The 21,694-nt window shown below is 38.8% G+C and overlaps 1 protein-coding gene across 6 annotated transcripts in view; it reads right to left on the bottom strand.

Annotated features, from left to right (window-relative positions):
- The window catches only part of LOC127431374 (DENN domain-containing protein 4C-like), an 89,497-nt gene that overhangs the window by 2,736 nt on the left and 65,067 nt on the right, over window positions 1-21,694 (bottom strand). For 4 of the 6 annotated variants that reach the window (XM_051682034.1, XM_051682117.1, XM_051681958.1 and 1 more), the window contains 17 exons: window positions 21,236-21,442; window positions 19,627-19,755; window positions 18,231-18,378; window positions 15,383-15,532; window positions 14,571-14,702; window positions 14,255-14,392; window positions 12,072-13,186; window positions 10,618-10,807; window positions 10,263-10,369; window positions 8,349-8,524; window positions 7,976-8,167; window positions 6,453-6,636; window positions 3,055-3,165; window positions 2,804-2,941; window positions 2,488-2,605; window positions 1,290-1,443; window positions 71-135 (listed from right to left, as the gene is read on the bottom strand). In XM_051682034.1, the coding sequence (XP_051537994.1) occupies window positions 71-135; window positions 1,290-1,443; window positions 2,488-2,605; window positions 2,804-2,941; window positions 3,055-3,165; window positions 6,453-6,636; window positions 7,976-8,167; window positions 8,349-8,524; window positions 10,263-10,369; window positions 10,618-10,807; window positions 12,072-13,186; window positions 14,255-14,392; window positions 14,571-14,702; window positions 15,383-15,532; window positions 18,231-18,378; window positions 19,627-19,755; window positions 21,236-21,442 (3,454 nt within the window). The remainder of the gene's footprint in view (window positions 1-70; window positions 136-1,289; window positions 1,444-2,487; window positions 2,606-2,803; window positions 2,942-3,054; window positions 3,166-6,452; window positions 6,637-7,975; window positions 8,168-8,348; window positions 8,525-10,262; window positions 10,370-10,617; window positions 10,808-12,071; window positions 13,187-14,254; window positions 14,393-14,570; window positions 14,703-15,382; window positions 15,533-18,230; window positions 18,379-19,626; window positions 19,756-21,235; window positions 21,443-21,694) is intronic. The other 2 variants (XM_051681882.1, XM_051682185.1) reach the window with 2 other exon arrangements.

Raw genomic sequence — 21,694 nt, 5'->3', positions numbered from 1 at the left:
GAATGTATGAAATCAATCTAAATGTAACAAAAGCATTTTCATATGAAATTGGATAATAGCATTCACATACCAATGTCTATGTTCTCCCTCCCCAAAGCAACAAGTGACAGAAACATTATTTCCCTGTAGATACTCCTGGACATGAAGAGAAGAGGTGGTTTGAACAATTGATATTCGCTTATATCTCACAAAAAGTGTGCAAATGCTACATGATCATTTAACCTATAATAAATTCAAATTGACAATCAAAGATATAACAGTTCTTCAAACTAAATTGCAAATACAATAAATGAACAATACACTGTAAGGAATACTTGATAAGAAAATTCCTATCACAGATAGGAATATTTTTGCTATTAAAGAAATGTTCCAAGTTAATTACAGTTTAAAGGAATGGTTCACACTAAAGTGACAATTCTCTCATCATTTACTCCTTATTCGGTCTCAAACTTGCATTACCTTCTGTCTTCTGCAATACACAAATGAAGATATTTTGATGAAGATCTGAGGTGTTTTTGTCCATACAATGCAAGTCAATGGGGTTCAATATGTTCAAGTAGCAAAAAAGACAGCATAAAGGTAATCCATAAAACTTTTTTAGGTTTAATCCATGTCTTCTGAAGAATACAATCGTTTTTGGGTGGAAAACGGACGAAAATGTACATACGCTCTATGCAAGTGCTTTGTTCATGCGTTAAGCCAAGTGTAATCGAGCTTGAAATCATGATCGTCAAGAAGGCTGCAGATGACAAGATTTATCGTGAAAAAGGCGTTACATTTTGGTCCATTTCTCACCCAAAACCAACTGCATCGGTTCAGAAGACATGGATTAAACCACTTGAGTTTTATAGATTACCTTTAGACTGCCTTTATGTCCTTTTTGGAGCTTGAAAGTGTTGGACCCCATTGACTTGTGTTGTACAGACAAAAACACCTCATATCTTCATAAAAATATAATTATTTGTGTTCCACAGAAGAAATAATGTTTTAAAGAGTTTGAGACAGCATCAAGGTGAGTAAATAATGAGAATATTATAATTTTTGGGTGAACTATCCCTTTAAGCTCTATTAACCTCAGCTACAGATGCTGTCGATTACCATAGAAAATAGTTTCTAATTGTAGCTCCGTTTGTAAAAACAAACAAAAAAAGGCATTGACGGTAATGAACTTACAGTAGAAGTCTATGGGGCAAGCATACAACGGTTGACCCAGAGACATCCATTGTAAGTGCATTTTATTAGAAAGTCTCATGACATGCAAGATCTAGCATGTTAGATGTCTGTCCTACCTCTGTCGCTTAACGTCTGGCCGTTTCTTGATCTCTCTGAGGAGTAGGTTGATGGGTCCGTAAACATCGTTTGTCTGGATGTTGCGTACAATGCTGTTCAACAGAGTCCTTGTCTCTTGGTGGTCAGTGGGGGCTAGAGTTCCCTTTCTTTGCACTGCAAAACACACATGACATGTAGAGCCAGTCATTAAAGGAATAGTTAACCCAAAAATGAAAATTCTCTCATCATTTACTCACCCTTATGCCATCGACTTTCTTTCATCTGCTGAACACAAATGAAGATTTTTAGAAGAATATTTCAGCTCTTTTGGTCCACATAATGCAAGTGAATGGGTGGCAACATTTTCAGTCCTTTTTTTCTATAAATTTTTATATTCTATAAATTATTTTCCCAGCTCAGACAATCTCCCGTTTAACTTTCACATTCTTCTTCTAGTGTTTTTGGTGATTGACATTCTTCATGCATATCGCCCCCTACTGGGCAGGGAGAAGAATTTCGAGCAAAAAAGTACTTGAATATTGATCTTGATCTTAAATATTGACTGGGTTTCTCACCCACACTTATCATATCACTGAAGATATGGATTAAAACACTGGAGTCAGATTGATTATTATATGACGCCTTAATGTGCTTTTAGGAGCGTCAAAATTTTCGCAAACATTCACTTGCATTGTATGGACCTACAGAGCTGAAATATTCTTCTAAAAATCATAATATGTGTTCTGCAGAAGAAAGAAAGTCATACCCTCATGCCATCCCAGATGTGTGAGTAAACGATGAGAGAATTTTCATTTTTGGGTGAACGATCCCTTTAACTACATAAGCATTTAATTAGAAGTTTTCAGAGAGCCTATAAACTCAACTACTATCAATTTACAGAACTCACTGAAATTATGAGACAAAGCGATCAACTATTCCTCTCTACAAACTCAAATGCAGCATCTCGTATGCAGTAGGATATTAGCAAACCATTCTTGAGCTGTACATGTTAATGTTTCTCTACCTCCACTACATTAATTAAGCATTCAAAAGTATTCAACAACACAAAAGGTGCAAATACTGTTTTGCTGTTCCTTCGTTTCTGTACACAACAGTATAAACGGTCACACCGACCAGTGTAATAATACTGAACAATCTATAATACTGAACAAATACATAAATGTACAAGGGACATGTGTCAACCCCTACTGTACTCACAGAAGGTCCTCCAGAGCTGATAAAGGGGCTCAGTGGGCTCCTGATGTAAGTTCACATTGTCCCACAGCAGCTGCAAATACACCTGCTTGCTGTCCTGAGACAGAGATGTCTGCGGCAGCTATGGGAGGAAAACAGAGAAGTTAGTTCAGTTAAGTTGAATGATTCAATTAAATTGATTAAAATTAAATCGAATAGTGGATTATGGATTTATCCAGTAAAAAGAGCATATTTTCATGCCAAGCTGGATGAGCGAGACACAATGGCTCGTTTTGTATGAGTAGGGGAGGGAACAGCATTGTAAATGAAGGTAACACACCTGTACTCCATTGTTGCAGTGTTCAGAGGTGAGGATGAGTCCAGGCAGAATGCTCGGTAGGTCCAAGCGGCGGAAATACCACACCAGGTTCCAGAAGATGATGGGATGTTGACTGAGGAACTTATGGGTATAGATTACCTAAGAGATCATTGAAATTAATTAATTAAGAGACATTTAAAGTGATTTTAGAGGAGACTCAACAACCCCCCCCCCCCTCCAATGTTGTAAGTGAAGCTGTTGTTGCTGAATACCTGATCCCCCTCATTCTCCAATAGTGACTCCAGCTCTTTGCGCAGGACCAGCGGACTGAGATACGGCACAGAAACTGGTTTGGGGTTTGGTCTCTTTTGACCCAAAGTGTCCTGGAACATCAAAATACAGAATTAATCACAGAATTAATTATTAATATTGCTGTCTTGCTAACAACAGTTAACATGGTATGCCTGTGCTGCGCTTGTATGTGTTGTGAATTTAGGGACCCGAATCAAAAACAAGCATATGTTTTGAGCATCTGCATATGGGTTGAATTGCTATGCCACTGCAGAAACGATATTTTGGTCTGTTCCTACTGCAAAGCTTATATATGGGTTCAGAAGACTCTTAAAATAGCACATAATTTGTTTGGACTGCTTTTCTGGTACTCTTTTGTCCTTTTTGAAGCTTGACAGCAGCGGCGATTCTAGAATTTCTAATCTTAGGGGGGGCTCAGCCCCCATTGACACTATAAGATGTGTACATTTAATGTATTGCACTCTGTTGCATAGATAGTGTTTTGTTTTTTAAACAGTGTTTACATTATTCAAGATAGCCAGCTAATATTAATTCAGAATATTGTCATTTTCCATAATAAAAACACTTATAAAAATATAAAAAAATAACTGAGACTGCTAAAAGAACCATTTAAAGAATATTCTTTTATTCTCCATTTATTAACAAAAATTGTAGAGCATGAATCAATTTCACAACTTCTATAGATTAAAGTTATACCATAAAAACACCATGAAAACCTATTGTTACAATAAATGTCACATTTAGCTTGGTCATTATTTAGTGGAGTGAATGAACTCCAGATGATTTTTCTCTATATGTCACTCGTGAATCGAGTCTTTTGAATTCGTTCAAAAGAGAAAATCACTCGGAAATTAGATTTTAATCTTAAGAGACTAAACTGGTAAAATAAATGTGTGTATATATATATATATATATATATATATATATATATATATATATATAAAATATATAAAAATATAAAAATAAAATTATTAGTTTTCTCACTTATTCGTTCATTGACTATTATTGTAAATCACACTTTTATGCCAGTAGGTGGCAAACAAATACACATCTTTTATGTGTTTTGAGTGAGTCATTAAACCATTGATAAAGCACCAAGTTGTTCATGACTGAAACAAGTCTAATTATATTTTATTAAAAACTGTGTGTCTACAGAGAGAGAGTGTTTAAGCATCATTGGGAAAACTTTACAATAAGGTTCCATTTGTTAACATTAGTTAATGCATTAGGTATCATGAACAAACAATAAACAAAATCATTTTTACAGCCTTTATTAATCTTTGTTAATGTTAGTTAATAAAAATACACGTGTTCATTGTTAGTTCATAGTGCATTAATTAATTTTAACAAATACAACTTTTGATTTTAAAAATGTATTAATATATGTTGAAATTAACATTAAACCAAATTAATAAATATTGTAAAAGTATTGTTCATTCTTAGTTCATGTGAACTAATGTTGTTAACTAATGTTAACAAATGGAACCTTATTGTAGTGTTACCGCATCATTTCACCGCAAATGACAACAAAGCATATCAATCATTTTGTGAACTGCTGTTCATGACTATCAACTATACAAATAAGACCGATATTAGCCTAAAAATAATTACAAGTTTTAATTATGCCCTCATGTCATTGTAATGTCATAAGTCACTTTTACTCGTAATTCATCCAGTCCCTTTCCTTCCTTGTTAAACTAAATGAACGGCATGCCTCCTCGCCAACAGATGCTGATCCTCGCTCGTTCACGAATCCAATGGGTGAATGGGGTGTATTTGGTCAGTGGGTCAAACCAATGATATGCTCCTTCACAGCACACACTCCAATGCTACTGGTTTGTGCAGGGCTGTAACCACAATATACAATGAGGGGGACAATTCCCCCCAATGATCAGATATGGCCAGAGTGTCCCCCCCAATAATTGATATTCTTGTTGCTGTTCTGCTGTAGTCCATTATGCACTGCTGCCTAACTGTCATAAAGTTGTTGCAGGATTAACATAATGGTTTAAAAAAAAGTGTAATTTTTAGCATGCTCAGTAGTCTAACGCCGCTCGTCAATGTCATTTGACATAGCCAAATAAATCGATGAATGCGGGACTCAAGTTTCAGAAGCTAAGCAGGAACCTCGTGGATTATTCCAGCGCCACACATCAGCAAGCAGTTCAGGTTAAGAGTGTCATGTGAGTGTGTCATGTAAGTATCTAACTAAAAATGCCCACTGATTGAAATGTTGTACCAACCAACAGTAATTTCCAAGGGTACGAACTATTCACCATTTGGCTACTATACTGTAAAGCACTATTAAATGTTCAGTATAAAAACATCATTGTCTTCATAGTAAATCATAGTAAAGACAACAGTAGTCCATATGACTTGTGCACTCTATTCCAAGCTTTCTGGGGCCATACAACAGCTTTCTATTGTATGGACTACTTTTATGGTATTTTAATAATGTTTTTTTCTCTTTCTCTCTTTGAACCTTATCAGGAGTGGTCAATATGAACTGTTTTTGTATGGAAAAGAGCAGCGTTAGGATTCTTATAGAAAAGACTGTATTAAGATTCTACTGGAGGAAAAACACAATGAGGGACAATTTGAGAGCAGTAAATAATTTTGTGTATTTTCTTTTTGCTTGCCAGCTTTCACGGTCATGGCAATTTACAGATACATCAGTGATGAAAAGAAATTCAAATTATAAAATTTTGGGCCTTTATTGCATTTTTTTTTCCAGAAAAATATTGCATTCAGCGTCGTTACTCATTCCTATTTTAATGGACCAAAGAGGACTATTATATTTGTGACCTCAACACCTGCGACCCCCCACCCCCAAAATGGTTTGGTCCCCCCCCAATGTTCAAGACATGATTACGGCCTTGGGTTCGTGCTATAGTCAGTTTTTACAAGTGTAGTGCAGTGCTGAGCTGTCGCTGTTTAAAAGATTTGCATGCTGATTGCATAGTCACAGATTTTTAGGGGGGCTAAAATTAATTTTAGGGGGCTGGAAGCCCTCCTAAATAGGGTCTAGCATCGCCTATGCTTGGCAGTGACTAGTCACCATCTACTTTCATTGTATGGAAAAGATCAGCATGAACATTCTGTTAAACTTCTCCTTTCTTGGTACATAAAGACAACAAAATCATATGGGTTTGGAACTACAAAAAGTGAGAAAATGATGAAATAATTTGTTTTTGGTTAAACTAATTCTCTAAGACTTAGCTACTGTATGTTCAATATGATTTGATAAGACAGTATTTATGCTTTTCAGTAAGACCAAAAAAAAAAAAAAAAAAAAAAAAAAAAGCATTCAAGTTGCTTGAAATGAACATAATAAAATGAAAAGCTCAAGATCCCTCACCGCCACCTCTAGCAGGCTGGTGGGCAGGCTGGTGGTGGATATGCCGTGACTGGGCCACTGGGTGCAGTCCAGGCTCTGCAGAGGGCCACCCACACTGTTACTGCGGGTCAAAGAGGTGTTGCGCTTCTCAGCATGCCCCTCCATTAGACCCAGGGGGTGTGAATGCACTGGCTCTGGCACAAGACTGTAGAGAAAAGTCAGATTCCATGTAATGTGAGATTCATAGTAGTTAGCCAAAAACAGTCATCTCTGCACTACTTGCAAAGAAGCCTTTTTGAAAAGAAATTCATAATTGCAGCAATGATCAAAACATGGAATCTGCTAAGGTTCAATTGTGCCTTTGTAACTGCTACCTACTGCGATGTTTAACCTCGATGTTTCTGTGTCATGAGAAGTTATGTCAAGCTCAGCAGGAGATTTAAGTGCGAGTGGATGACTCACCATCTATGGCTCTAACTCAACACAGATCACACTGTGATCAATGTTTAGCACAGGCCCTTGTCTTCAAAATCAAGCCTTCAATTTTTTAAGTTGAAGTGTTTAATTTCTGTGCCTCTATCATCACTAAACAGAATTGCACAAAACACTATCCCCCACCTGCCATTGGTGGGACAAACAGATTTTATCACTCCCAACTGTCACTGGGTCAAATCAATGTTGCTGTGTCAGGCTGGTCAGGATGCTCAAACAAGCAATGTTTAGATAGCGGCACAGTGTTTACACTTTTCATAGTTCACCCAAAAATCTAAATTCCCTCATCATTTACTCATCCTAATGCCATCCTAGATGTGTATGAATTTCTTTCTTCTGCAGAACACAAATTAAGATTTTTAGAAGAATATTTTAACATTGTAGTTCCATACAGTGCAACTGAATAGTGGACAGAACTTTGAATCTTCAAAAAAGCACATAAAGGCAGCATAAAAGTAATCCATAAGACTCTCGTGATTAAATCCATGTATTCTGAAGCAATTTGATAGGTGTGGCGGAGAAACAGATCAATATCTAAGACCTTTTTTCCACCATAAATCTCCATTTTTGACCAGCCCCGACCAGTAGGTGGCGAAATGCACGAAGAATGTGAATCGCCAAAAAACAAAAGAATGTGGAAGTGAAAGTGGAGATTTATAGTAAAAAAGGATTTAAATATTGATCTGTTTCTCATCCACACCTATCATATCACTTCAGAAAACACTTTAACCACTGGAGGTGTATGGATTACTTAAATGCTGCCTTTATGTGCTTTTTGGAGATTCAAAGTTCTGTCCACCATTCACTTGCATTGTATGAACCAACAGAGCTGAGATGTTCTTCTGAAAATCTTCTTTTGTGATCTGAAAAAGAAAGAAAGTCATACACATCTGGGATGGCATGAGGGTGAGTAAATGATTTCATGAATTTTCTATGACCTATCCCTTTAAGCTGGCATTGGAGAAAGTATTTTAACATGAAACATTCCACACATCACCTTTAATTATACATGAATTATAAATTAAAATATTTCTTAGATTCTGGTTGCATACATCTTAGAATTTCCAGATTGAGAAACGGTTATCTCGACAGAACCCTCGCCGTCCTCAGGCGATTCAGGGCAGCTCATGAGGTCAGGAGGGTCACTAAGACTGCCCACTTTGACCTCTGAGGAACCAGAGGTGGCTGGCTGAGTGCTGGAGCTGTGTATACTGTCTCCTGATGTGCTTGTCTTCAAATAGAAGCTGAAAACCAAATGTATATAGGGGCAGTCAATATTACTCTCTATTTATTCAAATAGCAAAGATGTTTATCAGTCAAAATATGCAACAACAATAGTCAAAGATGGCCATGTTTGCTTGCAATATACAGTATATTAAACAGCCCATGGGCATGCTTTCTGATACTAAATCTTAAGTAACTCACCCTGGTGTGGTGCGTAGGTCATGGAACTCTACATGGAGCAGAGGGAGGAATGAAATCTGACAGAATGGACAGGTGGAGTTGAGGTTGGAGTCGTCTGCCATCCAGCCTGCCATGATCTCCTCATCATACACCAGAGCCTCACATGAACGACACTGAGAGCAGCTCGACATGAGCACCTGAGGATGAGACCACAAAACTGAGGTTCACTTTCTGAAAGAAACATGACTTAAGAACTACACAGATGGGATCCATAAACATTTGAGTAACATTTATTAACTAAGGATGACTGTCATATTGCATTCAGTAATTTTTTCCCCATTAAAAAAAGTTTTACTCCTAAAGAAATGAATTGTAATTTTGAAACATATGTATAAAATCATGACCGCTCACATGAGATGAGGACTCTAGTCATATCAGTAACCTTAAAAAGCTGTTTTATTCTACATGGGGCAGGGGCGCCCTCATGGTGGCTGCCATTTTAGATTCACATGACCAGTTGAACACCACTTGTTTAATCTCAGTAACCGTCTTGTTATTGGACACATTCACTCTTCGATTAATCATGGCTGACTGTGAATAGTGAATTTCTACAATGGCACCTGTAACTGAAAACTATTGATTTTGAATGATGCTGCGTCCACGCCACTATGTGTCACTGTAAGTCCAAAATGACACGAGCAAAAAGTTACTGAGTGTACCTTTAATATACTGATTGGGATGGTATTGGGATCTCTGTAGTTTATCATAAAATAGAGGTGTCCATCTGAATGTTGATGTCACAGACAGTGTGTGTCCATCTAGAAACCCATTGAAATACAGAAGATTTGCTTCTGTGAGTTAATAAGGGAAGGAATTAATTATGCGAGGATCATACCTGATGATGCTACTACAGTAGCCATTCTGAGCGGTCCGTGATCACACTCACTTCATTGATTTAATTCTCTTTTTATGTTCAATAGGATGCCAGCAGTTCTTGAACTATTAACTTTCAGTTATTTTCTCCAGAAAGTTGGATGGGAAATTTAGCTTTAGTTTCAGTATTCAACAAAGGACAAAATAAATGAGGAGATGCATTGTGAAAAAAAAATAACAGCAATCACAGACATTTCTATCCAGATCGGATTATATTCTAGAGGAAAAGCAGTAGTTAATGTGCTCTGTCATTTTTTTTATCATGGCTGTGTGAGAAAAACAGACATGTTCAATTTGGACGTGATTAAAATAAAAAAAAAGTTGAAATACACACTACTTTACATTAAAGCCCCGTTCATACATGCAGCAATTATTTGACTGATTTTCAGTTAGAGCTGGCGACTTCCGGCGACATGAGTGACAGCGACCATTAGCAACTAGATGTGGGCGTGTCCAGCGATATCAGAAATTTGAGAAAAATGTAACTTTATGCAAATGAGGTGCAACTTTTGAGAGAGAAGACGTTCTTCATCTCCTGTGAGATAATGCGTCAAGTGTAGGCAAGACGGAGATGTTCAAGTTTCTGTGAGCGATTTCACTGTTCTATATGATCTGTCTGTTGCCACACATGAATACAATAAAAAATGATGCATGGAAAACAAACGAAGCAGTCAGCAGTCTGAGTGAGTTTGATTCATACACTGATTGATCGTTCATCTCGTTAATGATATGATGCAATGGGCACTGCTGCAGTTTGTATAAAAAAACACTCTTCCCTGCAAAATGTTCATTCGAAAACGAATTCCTTGTCAAATTAGAGTGATATTTTAGTTTCACCTTCAATATGGCTAATCTGTGATCCAAATTTTCAAAAGATATGGCATGTGTGGTTGGGGGCTTAACTGAGAGCAATTTAATTCTGCACTGACATTCTGCCATTCTGCCATCACCAATATAGAGTGATTTGATTTGATTTTGATCAGCAGGAGGTGCTGTTCTCACCTCTAAAGCACAATTCTGGTAAATGCTGGAGGTGCTGGCGTGATGAGAGGAACTGTGTTCAGACCTTTCCGAGTCTGCGCCTCTCATAGACCGACTTGGAGTCAAAGCTGTGGAAACAGAGAGAGAGAGAAACTGTATTCCAGTAGAGGAACAGAGAGTACAGACTGATAAAATAGCAATGACATCACACTGTCTTGAAAGTACATTTTGTCTCTAGAAAGTTCTAGCTATTTTATAATCCACATTTGGCTGGACAATCAAAATTTCTGAAGCCTGATGCAGTTACTGCATTTTAGCTTTGTATGTCAGTTCTGTGTTGATGCATAAAGATCGGGTGCTGTATTTGTATGCTTACGTGTTGGCAGCTGACCACGGCCGGTATCGCTGCTCCCGCTGCTGCTGCCCAGGCTGGTATTGCTGCGTGTGAGCCCATTTGATGCCAGGCTGGGCATTAGGCCTCTTGGGGTGTCTGTTGTTCCCTCAGAGGACAGAAACTGTTCTTCCAGCCTGGCTGGGAAACTGTCTCTGGGCTGGGAATTCTCCTCCTGAATCCCACATACATTCAAAATATACAGTAGTCAAGACTGGCATAAGTACAACATTTACAAAGAGTTGAATTGCTTACATATTAAACAGTTAGGTATGGCAGTTATTTTTCACTGTTGTCCTCAATACTTAAATAAAGTTAGAACTCTATTTTATTTAATGCATGCCAGCTTGTAAAAACAGGTTAAAGTGTAAAAAAGTAAAACTCTAAAAACGGATTCTCATTTGACTTATAAAACAACTTGTCAGCAAAATAAAACAACTTCCTCAAAGAATTACAACGACCACAATCCAATAAAATCTGCATCAGAGACAGTGGACTCTGACATAATGAGGTACATAATTCACTTGCATTAAATCAGCGTCACACTAGCCTATTTTTCTTGCGATTTTCAGGTGTGAGGTTCATTAACATAATCGCTGGCCAGGCGGAGAGGGATGAAGCACGCATTAGCGTCTGCAAGCTGGAGATCTTTAATCACTTGAACATCGGGACTCCCTGCTGAGTTAATGGTTCCAGCAATGGGAAAAAGAGGATCCAACATGAGAGAAAAAATCTTTATGTCGCTGGGACGGGTTCCTGTGTTCTTTTCAAGTGACCAATGAGCTTCTTCTACTGAAGAACTGAGAAGACGTAAAGCTGATCTGAACATTTTCATAGCACTCAGCTGCATAATATCACAAACGCTGATTGTAATCCAAAGTGATTCTGTCACCAAGCATTTTTACACACTAAAATGACTAATGATAATGAGAAAGCAGATTCACAACAGTCTTTTTTTATTGAATGTGATTTCTTTACTTACTGAAAGCCGCATATGGTCATACGCATTCTATGGCAAGCCTCGAAGGGATAAATACACAATCACACACTTTCAAGGTAAGTTACCCCATGAATCACATCCTAAATCACTCTATTACAATTGTTTATGCTCATGCCGTACTCCTGTTGTTATTTCGGCGAGCTCTACGTGACAGGGAATCAGAGAGAGAGAGAGTTGCGTTGAGTTGGTATGTCTGTCAGCCATCCACCAATTTGTATCGATAAGTGTGTTATTCCTCCGACTGGAGAGAGTGAGATCTCAGCAAAACAGTCGGCAAGTGTGACACCCTCGGCCAAAATGGAGTTGTTTTAAATCTGCAAGTGTGGTGCTGGCTTTTTTTATATGGCTGCCGTAACTAAGTCTAAGTATACTGATTTGAATTGTCTGCATCATCATCTCTGTTCATGAAATTTCCCATGAAAACCAGTCTTTCACTCACCTCATCATCAGAGTAGGAATACGCTGAGGCCACTGCATCCCACATCTTACTGGCCACATTGGCTGCCTGCTTCATGCCTGATTTCAGCATGTCAACTTTAGGCCCTGACATCAGCGAGTCTATCTTGATTCCTGATATGGAGTTGATGACAGATCCCAATGAGCTGCTCTGTGACGACTTCACAAGTGCGGTCAGTGATGATGACCTTTGACCTGCAGAGCCCGGGGTCTTGGATGACTTGACGGCGAAGGTCTTTGAGCGGGTCACGGCAGGGCTTTGTTTCGGAGTCTCCGTTAAACTAGGTCCTTTGACCGGGCCAGCTGGAAGGCTCGATCTCCTTTCCAAAGGCTGCTTAGCTGCTGGCGAGTCCGGGCAGTCACCCAAGTCGCGGTTTGCCCCCTGTTGCAACTCCATGCTGGGAGATTTTGCACCCAGTGGACTCTTTAAGCTCATGTACATCTCGATTTCATCTGCAAGTTTCCTGGATACCACAGCTGGAAAGGGGCGCGTGGACTCCTGGCTTTGAATCGAGGCTGCGTCCTCCTTTTCCGAAGCAAAGACTGAGAGAGGATCCGCCCCCACCTCAACATCCTCCCTCTCCACTGTTTTAGAGGAGGAGGAGCCAATGCTTATGCTCCGCCCAACTCCTTCACTCCCTGGGGGTGTCGTCACCTCCACTGAATCTCCCTCTTTTCTTTGTTCCTCCACTTTATTCTTCCCATGTCCCTCAGAACTTGTTCCGTGATCCATTTGCTGCTTATATTCAAGTTCCTCCTCCATGAGGGTGGGGCTTAGCATGGACTCCGCCTTAAACTCCTTAAAGGGAGGGACGGTTGCAGAAGGTGGAGGGGTGAGGCTGCCAGGGAAAGCGGCAGCGAGGATTTTTGCATCAGCGCCCATATGATCTACGCTGATCTCCAGACTGCCCTTTTTTTGCAGCATGCCTGCTTTGCTTTCAGCGCTGAAACTGCAGCTGCGCTCTGCAAACGCTTTCACTCTCTGCTGCTGTGCAGTTTGACAGACCGAATCCAGGTTTGTGGAATCGTCCTCCACAGGCAGGGCTATATCTTCACTCTTTTTGCGGGGCATGAAGAGTTTGCCTGTGCTAACACCTGCTGGAGATATAAAAGAGAGTGAGAAACATATTAATGATTCCATGATGACAGCCCTTAAAGGGATAGTTCACCCAAAAATGAAAATTCTCTCATTACTCACCTTCATTCTATTCCAGATGTGTATGATTTCTTTTTTCAGCTGAACACAAACAAACATTTTTTAAAGAATATCTCAGCTCTGCAGGCCAATTCAATGTAAGTGAATGGTGACCAAATTTTGAAGCTCCAAAAGCACATAAAGGCAGAATAAATGTAATCCATAAGACTCCAGTGGTTAAATCCATGTCTTCAGGATCTATATGATAGTCAGTGAGAAACAGATCAATATTGAAGTAATTTTTTACTCCACTTTCACTTTCAAATTCTTCTTTTGTTTCTGGTGATTCGCATTCTTAATGCATATCGCCACCTACTGGGCAGGGAGGAGAATCTATAGTAATAAAGACTTAATTTTTGATTAACACTTATATCACTTCTAAAGACATGCTGCCTTTATGTGCTTTTTTGGAGCTCTAACATTTTTGTCACCATTCACTTGCATTATGAGAACCTACAGAGCTGAAATATTCTTCTAAAAATCTCTGTTTGTGTTCTGGTGATGAAAGAAATTCATACATACCTGGGATGGCATGAGGGTCAGTAAATTATGAGATAATTTTTATTTTTGGGTGAACTATTCCTTTAAACAACATGTCTTATGATGTGTCCCAATTAATGCAGAAAGTCAGAACTTTCTACTTGCAGGGTTCCCACACCATTTTACCAATGAATTTCCATGAATTTTCCATGATTTTCCCAGTTGTTTGGATTATTTGATAAGGATTTTTTTTAAATAACTAGAGACCACACTCACATAGTAACATTTTCAACCAAAGAAATGTTTTGGAACATAGCATTACTTGAAAAAAAAAAAATTATAATCACTTTAGAAATTGACATGCCTTTTCTAGGGCTGGACATCCCTAAAGTGCAATAGAATGGCACTTTAAAACTACTGTTCAGCTAAAAACATTAAAGAAGTACTTGAAGGGTAAAAATTCTTAAAAATGCCCTTTTCCAGTGACTGACCAGTTTCTCTGCCTGCATTGCTGTCAAAGCTCCCGGTGGACAGTTTAACAATGCTGGCACCAGGAAGCGCCACCTCAGCAGGACTGGACGGCTCCGTCACAGCTACAACACTGTCCACAGAGCTAGCGATATCATCCCCTTTGAAAGAGATAAATGGAGGTAATTTATACCAATCTCAGAGAAATTATCATAGCCTACTGGTAGCAGTGCACAATGCAGAATAAACTATATTTAAAACCTACATAACTATATGAATGAAACTGTAATTTAAGGTTAGTCCAATTACTAAGCAGAGTACAACAACAGATTCAAGTACCATTCTGTTGGGCCTTGCTGGCTTTGCTGCTGCTGGTGTGGTCACTGGACAGGGGAGCAGAGGTTATAGAAGCATCTGTGGGGTCCTGGGGCAGCTCGTCCTTAGATCCATAACCCTGATCAGACTGACCACCTTAAGAGACATGAGACATGCTTAGTCTAAAATATTCAGTGGGGTCCAAAATCTGGGATTCAAAATCTAAACCTAGCATTTCACATTTACATTTGTAAACAAAGTTTTCGGATTTGAAAAAACAAAAAAAAACAAAAAAAAAACGTATAAAGTGATTAATCAATAATTAAGATTCTACACTATCCATGTCATTAATCAATTACGGTAAGCAAATATGTGACATTGACCATGTCAACTCTTATGCACAAAAGGACAGATTTACTTCCACTACACAAGACACTCTTTGGATCATTCTCAAATCATGCTGGATAACATGGATCATTAGGTTTTGGACAAACTTGTGGAGTCCATGCCAGCTCGAGTGCATGCCATCATTTAAGAAAAAGGGGGACATACCAAAAAATACGAAGACATTCTGAAATTTTTAATCAACTTAAATGAAATCAAGTTTGATTAAACTTTTCACCCAAATTTTTATGGTGATAATCCTGTATAATCTTTTATGATTTTTTTATATATAAAGTAAGAAAAATGCAAAATAGAAGCATTTTCAATGGTGGTCTAAGACTCTGGAACCCCACTGTATGCAATCACTTAAATGCTGTTTTATAATAAATACAAGTTTTTGTTTTATTATTATTGTGGTGTATAAGGACCACAGAGATACAGGGCTCCAGTACCTGTACTAAATTGACTGTCAGTAGCGTCCTCGACTATGAGGCTCCGGGAAAAAAGAGTGTGTTCCTCTACATTAGTCTCATTTGAGCTGTCTGCACTGCAGTGACTCAGTCTGTCTCCATCACCACCTGCAGCTATACCTGCTGATACCTCTGTAGAAGCACACACACGCACATGCACACACACACACACATGTCATTTAACAAGAACTGAAGATTAAACTAAATATTAATAACTTCACTGTATGTTTTACTGAATTTGATGTCTTAAAGAAACAGTTCACCCAAAAATGAAAATTCTCTCATCATTTAAACACATTCATACCATCCCAGGTGTCTATGACTTTGTCTTCAGCAGAACGTATTTTAAGAAAAATAGAAATATATCTCAGCTCATTAGGTCCTTAAAATGCAAGTGGATGGTGATCAGACCTTTGACGCTCCAAACAAACCACAGACAGTCAACATAAACATCATCCATACGACTCCATATGTTAAATTAATGCCTTCTAAAGTGATATGCTCGCTTCTGGTGTGAAAAAGATCAATAATTAAGTACTTTTTAACTATAAACCATCGCTTCCGGTCAGCAGCAGTATATGCATTCACAAGAGCACTGAATTCATGTGGTCTCATGTGACATATTCGCACTGGAATGTTATGGACGTAATCTCATGTTCTCCATTAGGTTGAGACATCCAGGTTAAGCACACAAATACACCATTGTGAGTAAACAAACAGATACAAATACAGATCTAAACCAAAACCAATGAAGCTTCAGTACAGTGTTCCTCCTACTCAAGTGTAACCAGCACTGCTCTTCCGGGTGTGTCGCATGTGCGCCAGTTCTCGCATGTCCCACATGCCAACACAATTACATCACACGCGTATACTGCTGTGTGGAGGCAGGACCTGGCCGAGCACCGTGCTGTGGAGAGTGAAGCAGGGGAGATGAGTGGTGAATGATTTCCACCTGTGCTTAACACCTGTCTTGTGTTTCATTGAGGAGTGATAGGGGCCTTTAAGGAGAGGAGACAGTGGCAGTGGAGAAAGAGAGCCCAGCTGAGAAGCTGTTTGTGTGTGTTGGCCGATGCCATTTTAGATATTTGAGTTTATATGCAAAGATATATCGTTGCACATTTAAGCGAACGTATTGAATGTGTCATTCAATAAAAGTGACATTCCTGAGTTGGAATCGCCATCTCCTGCTTCCTCATTCCTTGAACCTCATTACACTGGTGCCAAAACCCGGGATTGAGGGAGATACATCGTCATAGAGTCCTCGCCGTCTGCGGACATCATCAAGACCCTCACTGGCATCCATCAGACTCAACACCAGGCCCTCCTTGAGCTTCGAGTGGAACAGGAGCAACGTTTCGAGGTGCTCCTACAAGCCCAGGCGGAGGACCGGCGGGTATTCCAGATCTTGCTGCCACGTGGTACTCCATCAGCGACACCGGCCGCAGGGCCCCCACCACAGATCACCCTGGCCAAGATGGGTCCCCAAAACAACCCCGAAGCTTTCATTGAGTTGTTCGAGCGTGCCGCTGAGGGGTCGGGCTGGCCGAACACAACAAAAAAAAAGGTAGTGTGGGCGGAATTGAGGTCTATGCTTGATATGGTGGTAATAGAAGAATCCCACAGTGATTGGGTCAGTCTGGTAGCCTTAGTCACTAAGAGTGACGTGTCGGTCCGGTTTTGTGTAGATTATTGACGAACTGCTCGATCGGTTGGGTGCGGCTCATTTTTATTCGACACTGGATTTAACAAAGGGATATTGGCAGATTCCCTTGACTCCCATGTCCCTAGAAAAAATGGCCTTTTCCAATCTGTTCGGCTTACACCAATTCGTTACTCTTCCGTTCGGTTTGTTTGGGGCCCCGGCGACGATTCAGCCACTTATGGTCCTTCGCCACACGCTGCGTATGCCGCTGCCTATCTGGATGATATCATCATCTATTAATTATCCTATTAATAACTTATTTTGTATTCAACATAGAAAAGAAAGCTCTGTCAACATTCACTCTCCTTTATGTTGTTCCAAACCCATATGACTAACTTTCTTCTGTGGACCACAAATGATGTTACACAGAATGTTCAGTCTCAGTCAACGTTCACCAGCACACCAGTATCCCATGTTAGTGACCAGCAGCACTGGTCTTTTCAATAACGAAGCCAGCATTTCTCAAAACATGAGCACTGTGGCACCGGTCCATGGGGAAATGTCTGCTGGTACATTTTAGTCTGAACCTTCATTGTAGGTATACTAAACGTTGCCATAGTGACTGTTTCACACTCATTTCAATTACATGCGCCTTTCGCAATTTTGACCGACTTGCAGCAGAGCATATTATTTTTACAATTTAGCAAGATGAGAGTGTTTCATTTTTCTTTCTCATTTGTTCATTTCATTCTTTCTTAATCCCAAACTAAAGTAAAATCATTTACAGGTAGAGAAAAGAAAAAAGGAAATAGCAACCTGTTTGAACATTGCTGGCTCTTTTAAACAAAGCCCATGTATGCACAGCCTATGGATTTTTTTTAGGACGTTTTTAGTCTTCAGTCATCGTCAGACCATTCTAACTTATAATGAAAGGGGCAAAACCTAAGACAAATTCTGTACTAATTCTTTAGGACGAGGAATTTTGTGTAAGAAATAAACCCAGACAGAGTGCTCAGAACATGACACTAGCACAATGTGGGAGATTGGTTGGCATTGGAACAATGGTCAATTATCCAGTTTAGCGGTCATTATAAAAAAATAAAGATGCTTTGATTGACCAATCGGAATCAAGTCTTCCAGAGAGCTGTGTAATAAACATATTTCTACATCTGTGGTAGGAACTCGAACCTGTAGTTATCAGAGAAGGTCCATTAGGAGGAGCTGTCCCATGCAGTGCCTGTTTAAACTGCATCACTCCTCGCACCAGGTTCCTCATTTTGGTCCACATGAATATTCCACTGCGGTTCCGGCTCGGCCAGGGACTTTCCAGAACAGCCTGGACAAAACACAGTCATTCAGGTCAACAGGACAACATGCATCTTCCATGTCAACACATCTGTCTTAAATGTTCCATTTCATTGGCGCAAAAATCCTATACTATTATGATGGGAAATATACCTATAAATATTTATATAAATGTTCCATGAGAAGGAAGTCTAAAAAGCTTTTTCATTTGTGTGAACTCATCCAAAACATGAGAGCTGCTGAATTCTTGGAAGAATCCCATTAGGCAATGAACAATTATGAAAATGTTTTATCTGCACCTTTGTAGTATGTTCAACTAATTTATCTGTTAATAAATCGTAAGTTGGGAGTTATTATGCCTTCAAGAGCAGAGCACCAGAGGGTATCCCTACAATTAACTCTCCTATTTGCCTTTTTAATCAAATTTAAAAAAGTTTCTTCAATGACTGAGTCACCTGGAGCTGGGAAAAAGCTTTAAGGACAACTTTAAACCATGAAACAAAATGTTTGACAGCTACAGATCAACTGTTTTCACGAGCTCTTTCAGTATATTATTCCAGGGATGGTGCACAAAACAGTGTAATACAGATAATGCTGTTAGCTAATAAAAGCAAATTTTGTAAAAAAAAAAAAAAAAAAAAAAAAAAACAACACTCTCGATATATATTATTATATCACACAGTTACATTTGCAACCCTAGACAGAATCTGCAGAATTGTTTAACATTGTCTGTACTGAAGAATTGTATTAATAACAGAAGTTCAAATTGATTTGGGTCTAATATTATGGTTTCATATTCATTTTTGAGGTATTATGCACATGCATTTTACTCTATATACAGTATAATGTACAGCGTTCCCAGACTTTTTGACCAATTCGTTAATTAATCATTCAGACAAGATTCACTGAAAAGAGCAGTCTCAAAAGAACAATTTGCTCACAAACCGGACATCACTATGGCTTGCAAGCAATTTCTACTCAACATAAAATATATTTTAATAAAATATAGCTGCTCAAATATTTTAAAGCAGAGCATAACTACTGTAGAAAAATATTTATTCACTATAAAAATTCCCATGACTTTTAAGGTTTTATTCATTTCCATGACATTTCCAGGCCTGGAAAAACTATTTTAAAATGACCTGATATTTCCATGTTTTCCAGGAGCGTGGGGACCCTGCGTACCACAATGCTTTGCAGTATCATTATGTGAGAGTATTGTGCTGTGGTCTACACAGGTATTAATAATGCATTGTAAGTAAGTGTTCTAGGGAACTACCTTGTTGTAGTATCCGTAAGTAATAGCGTTGGGTTGAACTCCAGCCTTTTTCATCTCCATTAAGACACGCACAGCCATGACTGGCATCCCCCACAGACCACACAAATGCATCACCACACGGTAACACACCTGTTAAACACATCAACTGTAGGGTCACACTGAGGTCTACAGACATGAGTAATCCTTTTCAACTTCAGAAACACATAAAGGATACCAAGGGATGCCAATTTAAACATCATTTTATAAATAAAGTGAACAAGGAAAGCACTCAAATACAGTCTCATCTTTCTATAACCCCATTTACACCTGATATTAAAATCTATCTTCGGTGATGTGATCGGAAGTGGACAGCACAAAATACAGGTGTAAATATGGTTTGATGTGTCTTCTTACTCAAACCAACTTTAGAGGGGGTCAGGGATACATCTGGCCACATAGAGTCCAAAAACACTCGCCAAGTGCTGAATGAAAGTATAAAAGTGTCTCTAGCAAGTAACTAAAATGCAGTTTGGCGATAACTTTAATAGGAACTGTAACACAATAATACATGGTTTACTGTTAATCTAATTACTTACTGTTAATCTAAAAGCTGACACTCTTGCTATATGTAAGTAACATAAGTGATTCAAATAAACCATATACAAACCGTCTACTAAAGTTGTGCACCTTTTTTCTTAGTGGAACTCCATGAAGTGACATATGTGAAATAATCCTCACGTAAAGCCACCAAAATGAAAATATGATAAATTTACCCACTATTGGCAGGTGTATCAAAAAGTCTAAATTTTGAACTCTGTGGCAATTTTAAAGGGATAGTTCACCCAAAAATGAAATTCTCTCAGAATTTACTCACCCGCATGCCATTCCAGATGTGTATGACTTTCATTCCTCTGCAGAACACAAATGAAACTTTTTAGAAGAATATATCAGCTCTGTAGGTCCATACAATTCAAGTGAATGGTGGCCAGAATTTTTAAGGTCCGAAAAGCATATAAAGGCAGCATAAAAGTAATCCATAAGACTCCAGTGGATAAATCCATGTCTTCAGAAGCTATATAATAGGTGTGGGTGAGAAACATCAATATTTAAGTCATTTTTTACTATAAATTTCCACTTTTACTTTCACATTTTTCTTTTTTTTTTTTTTTTGTCCATTCACATTCTTCATGCATATCACCACTGACTGGGCAGGAAGAAGAATTATAGTAAGATTATAGGAAGAATTATTGCAAAAAAGGACTTAAATATTGTATTGCTTCTTAAGAAATGGATTTAACTACTGAAGTCGTATGGATTACTTTTATGCTGCCTTTATTTCCCTTTTGGAGCTTCAAAGTTCTGGCTGTGTTTGCTTGCATTGTATGGACCTGCAGAGCTGAGATATTCTTCTAAAAATCTTCATCTGTCAAGCAGAAAAAAGAAAGTCATACACATTTGGGATGGCATGAGGGTGAGTAAATGATGAGAGAATTTTCATTTTTGGCTGAAGTCATCATTATCTTTTGTTGTCTATGTTTTGTATTTTGTCTCATCATACAATCCCAGACTGACTCAATGATGTTGAGATCCGGGCTCTGTGAGGGCCACACACACACTGAAATGCACCCACCTCATCGAGCACCTCCACCTCAGAGCTCCTCATCTTAAGCAGAATGTTGAAGGCCTGCTGCATGGCTCTGGGTTTGGACTGCGCTGCGCGCATGCCAGCAGGAAGACAGATGAACCACAGACTGTAGCAGTGACTGAACAGACACTTCGCCCACTGGGGGGGATTGGAGTAGAAACGCTTTGCCAACTTGCAGGCCATTTTGATTTCCTTTGTAGAATAAAAAGTACAATTTGAAGTTCTGAGACCACAAAGGGCCATTGACGGGCATTTTCTGTTAAAACAACTTTCAGGTCCAAGACAAAAATATGCTGTGTATATTATAAGAACAACCTGACAACTAAAAAACCCTTTAGTTCCATTTGTTCACCGGAGCAGTATTTTCCCAAGGAAACACTCTTGGACAGTTCAGCCAAAACTGAAAATTCTGTCAAAGTCTACTATTATGGTACTTTTTGTCCT

Source organism: Myxocyprinus asiaticus, chromosome 1 (assembly GCF_019703515.2).
Source record: "Myxocyprinus asiaticus isolate MX2 ecotype Aquarium Trade chromosome 1, UBuf_Myxa_2, whole genome shotgun sequence".
NCBI classification, from domain to species: Eukaryota; Metazoa; Chordata; class Actinopteri; order Cypriniformes; family Catostomidae; genus Myxocyprinus; species Myxocyprinus asiaticus.
This window is presented reverse-complemented; position numbering and strand designations above follow the sequence as displayed.